Genomic DNA, 6,072 nt, shown 5'->3' with positions numbered 1-6,072 from the left:
CTGCAGTAATAGTTGGTTCCTACCTCATTCTTTTACCATTTAATTATCAAGCCAATTTATAAAATGTGAAGAAGTCAATTCTCTTTTTAAATATACATCTTTTTTATTTATTTCTATTTTTTAAAATGTTATGCATGACTTTTTCCTGTACTATCATTTGTCAGGTACAACAGTACAAAGTATTATGTTATATTAATGTATTTTCTATACCACTGGTATTATTTATACATTTATGTATTGTCAAATATTTTCTAAAGTTTTTTCTTACATTTTGATACACCATGAAAAAATGTATTATATATATATATATATATATATATATATATATATATATATATATATATATATATATATATATATATATATATATATATATACCCAAATTTTCCCCCCACAAAATAAATATTATTTGTCTATGTTATGGCCATTTTTGCATAAATGCATTGGTGGTTTCAAATAAAATGACACGTCCTGTAATGTCACTAATTTCCCCACTTTCCCCACTTTCTCATCACTCCTGGTTAACTGTTTATAAAAACAGCTGTGGCTAGCTTTTCTTTTTTTAATAAAATAAAAGTCACTGTTCTCAAATATTTTTATTAGAGAATCCAAAAAATGATGTTAAAATACATAAACAATTTAAAATTGTCCCTGTTCACTAAACAAATCACAGATGGAAAATGAGGTTTTAAAAAAAAAACGAAACAAAACAAAAAACTTTACAATGGAGTCAACCGCAACAAACAACTCCTGAACACAAGGATAGCAGATGACACAGTGACACAATTGAGGATACTGAGGGAATCATGCTCAAAAGTATTTGAGTGCTAGCATAGTCGATTCTGTCGATTGCAACATGAGAAATCTCCTACTACATAAGTTCCAAACATTGGACATAGAGTACTCCATGTCCTACACACTCAATTCAACTCTTCGGCTAATTAGAAATTTTTCTTGAGCTGAATTGGGTGTAAAAAAATACATTGTACAGCCAGGGGTACTCTATAGCCAATCTTGGGAACCCATGTTCCACTATTTCCTCGTGCTCAGAGGAAAAACAGTTGAGAAAGTAATTGAATGGGTTAAATAGAAAAACCCTACAGCACCATCCAGTGGTCTGACTCTGAAGAATGTTATAAGATACTAAAAGCACCATTTTAATAATACTGCCAGAAAACAAAAGACACAAGTAAACAAATAGGCACAATACAGTGTTACTCTACCTCATGTTTCTTCCAAAGTCCTTTCAAATTTAGACACAGACAACATTAACAGACTGTAAACTGTAATAATCTGGCTTTTAACTGGTTGTAATGACAGTGGGATATCAACTAAACACTTTTAACACTTTCAAATGTAGCAAAAGAAGGCACTTATGTACAGTGGTATAAAAGTAGAAATCGATCATCAAGAAACCTCCAACTAAACTTGCCTGTAAATAAGAAACATAAAACGCTATAAACTACAATCAATATGCCAATAATTCAAGTACTAATATTGTTTCTTTTGCATAAAGTGAATACTAAATTCAGCACTAAATTATCATTCATTAATGCTTGTAAAACCGGAACCAACAGCATTTAAAACCCTTTCAGTTCCAGATTCATTTTTAAAGGGAAAGAGTCGCATTCATATGCAGACACACACATATTTATATCTATATATCAGAACAGTACCAACAACTGAAGTATTTTTGCTCTAAATGACCGGGAAGAGCCTCTTTTTCAGGATGTAGAGTACAGTTGCAAAAAACAGAGCAAGTGCAAGAAAGATAAGCAGTTTATCTGTGAGTTCACGCCGATTGTATTTCAGCATGAGTTTTCGTCCTAAGTGGATTGTAGCCGTCATTGCTTTAAACTCTTCGTTTGTTTCGGGAAGCAACCTTGACGACGTAACTGAATAAAGCAAAAAGATGGACTATGTGTTTAACTGAGTTTTATCAGGTAAGGACGGATTTGTGTGTTCAATTATCCACATGCTTTTGACCATATAGTGTATAAACAATTAGAATATTTCCATAAATTAGTTCATTAGTCCTGTTAAGGTCTGTGTTTTTAATGTAACATTTGACATTGAGTTAGTCCAAACACCAATTTATATACACACAGTGGAAATAAAAACTGAAGAAAAAAATTAGCTGCTACAAATACAAGAGAACATATGAAGAAGAAGAGCAGTTTTGGAGTGGTTCGAGTGCTGTGCAAAGGAGTTTTCCTTTTAATTTGATCTGGAGGATTGTTCAAAGGAAGAGTAATAAAGTTGCCAAATCAAAATTTTAAAAACAAAAAATAAAACTAAAATAAAAATCAACCACTCAAAAAACTTAAATTTTTTCCCCAGCGCCAAGGTTTAGCAGATTTAAATGATGAAAGAAGTCATTTAGAAAGCAAATCTCTAAAATGAACCATTTGTCCAGCATTTGCATCAAAAGCATGTTAGATTTCTTGTGTTGTCAATTGCAGAGACAAGTGATAATCTTCTCCCTGAGCTCCATTCTGAGTGCATCTCTCTTGCTAAGTCATGTGACATCATTATATAACGAAAGGTCACTGTGTTTGGCTCACATATCAGTGTTGAAAACTGCATGTGTATCTGATAAGTTAATCTCGAGTCCCTAGTGTTATTTTTTTTAACTCATTTTAGTGATGAGTACAGAACTTCTGAGCAGAAAGATCTTGTTTGCTAGCTAGAGATGGTGTCAAAAACTTATAGAAGCGTTTTGTCATCAATCGCACATCTCTGTGATTGTTTGTTGACAGTATCACAGGGAATCTCAACTATCAATTTTGGAGGTTTAGGTTTATGATGTCAAAATCAATTTTTTAGTTAAATGATTACTAATCAGTTCAGAGGGTTTGATCTGAATTGATAAACAGGCCGAATTTGGCCTGCAGGCTGCCAGTAAAATAGTCTTGATCTAGAAATATAACAGAATGAATTTAATCTATATAATAGAAAACATGTCTAAGGCAATGTTATGCTGCACAAACAGTGTACTCTTACCCAGAGTGCTGATGGAATCCTCACTTTGCTTGACCTGTTGGGCCATCATCCGGCTGATGCTCAACAAACTCTCAGTGATGTCACTGGATGTCTCTACTAGGTTCTCTTTGGTTGCTTTCCTAACATCAAACACATCAAACAAACAGAAGCTAAACTGTCTTAGCATGTCACCAGTACTGCTGCATGTATGTGAGGTTTCTGGAACAGTACTGGAAGGATAAATCTGCATTCTTCCAAAAGGTTTTCCAGTAATTGGTGATTTGATGATAGCCTTTGACAGTGCTGTCTAACAAATCAGTCCATAAAATCTCCCACAGAGCTGTTCTGATGACTGCAAAGTCATGATCAACCACAGATCTCTCTGTCAGTCTGATCACTGGAGCCCACCCAAGGCTGTGTAGTGAGTCTTCTGCTGTACACACTGCACACCCACGTCTGTGTCACTAAATATCACAGCAACCACACGGTCATGTTTGCTAATAACAGCACTTCGGGTTTTACAGCATGGGGTTTATCACCAACAACTACGAGACTGCATACAACCCATTAGCGTTCTCAATGAGAAAATATCAAAATCCATCTAATAACTCAGCATATTAACTGTTTAGACTTTAAACTCCTCCTGTAGTCTCGTATGATTCTTACATTGATTGCAGGTTTTTCTTTCTTTGTCCTCTGCCCACAGTTCTACAGCTTTGTGCCTATTTACATTTTCTTTCTTCTGTAATGTGCGCTGTAGTCAGTGAAGATTATTTATTTCTAGACTGGGTTTGTTAATTAAAAATTAATGAATATCTGCTCACTTCAGATAAGTAGCAAGTATTTTTTAAAGACATTTGAAAGCAGTGTGTTTTCTTTAACATGTAGTCCTGAGAACATGACTTACCTTTGCCTTACTGACATTTCCCCACCAAGTAATAGCTCATCTTTTTCCAGGTTATCAATGGCCAGCTTGCAGGCCAAGTTGGCTTTCCTCCATGCTTTCTGGTTACTGGTACAATAACATGTGCAAAATCACCTTTCACAGTAAATATGCAACTTTAAAAATACCCAATGCCAAGACCAAGGGTATATCCTCTAATACTCTCACCTCAACATTTGTTTGCGATGACATTCTGTTTCAGCTAGAATAATGTTCTTATCAGTCTCTTTGTCTTGTTCTTTAGCCATTTGTTCCACATCCTACCATCAAAAAGAGTACACTGATCAGTTGACCATTTGCTGCAACAAAAGCAACAAAGTTTAAAGTGGAATGTATAAGATTATGAAGCTTGGAAAGTGACAAAAATATTTTAATATAAATTTCACATATTTGATTTAAATATGTTAAAAACAAATTATTCTTTGTTTTGAGGGCTTTCAAATAAAATCTCTAAATTATGTGAAATTAGCTGATGATGCATCTGAAAGACAGTGGCAGAATGGTTAGAAAATGCTTTTTCTTTTTTTTTTTTTTTTTTTTTAAACAGAGATGTTAGCCATACAATGCTTAGTATATATCTAGCTTACCTTTTTAGGTAATGTTCTAGCAAACAGGCTATGCTAACTTTAGCTTTCTGGCAACTGTTAGCTATCAGTCAATGAAGCATATGAAGGGATTCAGCTATGTTAGTGGAGCATACGGTATAATCTTTGCCAGATGACTGTGATTAGGTCAAATGTTGAACACTCTGAAAGCCTCTACTTTACTTTAGTATCTCAGGTTGTTCACGTTTTATAGAATTTACATCAAATCTGTATTTTTCAGATTTGAAAATTTTTGCGATTTCTATTTAGGATCTAGAGTTTTTCTGCTCACAGCCAACAGAAAAAGCAAAAAACAGATTAACTATAAGAAGCTACTCACACAAGGTGTAGCTAGCAAACACGCAAACACACACACAGAGAGAGAGTTGCTGTTATGTTTAGTATCATCATATTTGGAACTAACTGTAAAATCTATCATGTATTACCTATAAAAGCAACTCACCAACAACTACACAACTGCTTATTAATGCAATTTGATTAAAAAAAAAAAACAAACAAACAAAAAAAAAAAAACAGACAATGTCTAGCATGCCCAGTATTTCAGATCTGGTGATTTATCCTGGGATTTACAAATAGCACATCTCTAAAGTTTGCACAGGAAACAATCATTCTGTAAGCAGCAGTGTTCAGTGTTGTGGGTGGAAACAAACGAGTATATGTTATATGTTATGGATATAACATTCTGACCTGAATTCTCTGCCTTAAATGATTACATTTTTTCTTCACTGCACCGTTCAGCTCCATGAGCAGTCTGTGTGGACCGCGACATTCTCCTACATCCTGGTGTGAAAAACAGACAAGTGCAAACACGACCAAAACTTGCTTGCAAACTGGAAAAAATGAGTTTTTACGTATTTACGAGGCTAAAACAATTCTAATTGAACTAGTACTGCTAAATACTTATGATGAAATCCTACCTGAATAAGAGCTTTAACTTCTAAATCATATTTGATGATTTCTTGCATACACATTCGAACAGAGACGTCAGAGGACGACGCCATCTTTGTTATGGTACGTAAAGCGAAAAGGTCCAAACAAAATCGGAAACGCGTTTTCAGCTGAATGAATTATTTAATTAATTAAGCTATGAATTAATTTTTTTTACTATTTACATGTGATAATAACTCTATGAATAAAAACAAAAAGAAAAAAATAAAATAATAAGCGCTTCTTATAAATACGTTCAGAATAAATACATTCACTAAATTTACATTTTAGAAACAAATATCTTAGAAATAAATTTAAACCATAAGCCGTTATTTAATTGTCTAAGAAAAATATAGTGTATACAAAACTTTGGATTGGCAGCATATATATGAGTGCAAAGCTTTGCACCTTGTTATACAGAGCTCTTAAAAGTCACACATTGTATATGTGACGCAGAAAAACGTACTATTTATCATATATTTAATAAGCCGCAGCGCCCAAAATGTATCAGTCCGCACCGCTGTCTCCAGAGCCGATCGGCCCTATACGCTCACTACGCAAGTTGCGTAGGGCCCCGCAAATTACGCAAGGTCCCGCCTCCCCTGCCTCATTGTA

The 6,072-nt window shown here is 34.2% G+C and overlaps 1 protein-coding gene across 2 annotated transcripts; it reads right to left on the bottom strand.

The window, feature by feature from the left end:
* Window positions 1-583: 583 nt before the first annotated feature.
* bnip1b (BCL2 interacting protein 1b) lies at window positions 584-5,598 on the bottom strand. Of its 2 annotated transcripts, none has more exons than XM_060891253.1 (6): window positions 5,448-5,598; window positions 5,218-5,310; window positions 4,094-4,185; window positions 3,890-3,994; window positions 3,004-3,122; window positions 584-1,895 (listed from the first exon to the last, which is right to left on the bottom strand). In XM_060891253.1, exons 1-6 carry the CDS (start codon window positions 5,529-5,531, stop codon window positions 1,699-1,701), a joined length of 690 nt encoding a protein of 229 aa, XP_060747236.1. In that variant the 5' UTR covers window positions 5,532-5,598; the 3' UTR covers window positions 584-1,698. The 2 variants fall into 2 exon arrangements, with proteins under 2 accessions (XP_060747236.1, XP_060747237.1); XM_060891254.1 differs by lacking the exon at window positions 584-1,895 and adding an exon at window positions 2,035-2,917.
* Between the last annotated feature and the right edge of the window lie 474 nt (window positions 5,599-6,072).

This window comes from Tachysurus vachellii, chromosome 17 (assembly GCF_030014155.1).
Source record: "Tachysurus vachellii isolate PV-2020 chromosome 17, HZAU_Pvac_v1, whole genome shotgun sequence".
NCBI classification, from domain to species: domain Eukaryota; kingdom Metazoa; phylum Chordata; class Actinopteri; order Siluriformes; family Bagridae; genus Tachysurus; species Tachysurus vachellii.
The sequence above is the reverse complement of the archived record's forward strand: the minus strand, read 5'-3'. Positions and strand labels throughout refer to the sequence as shown.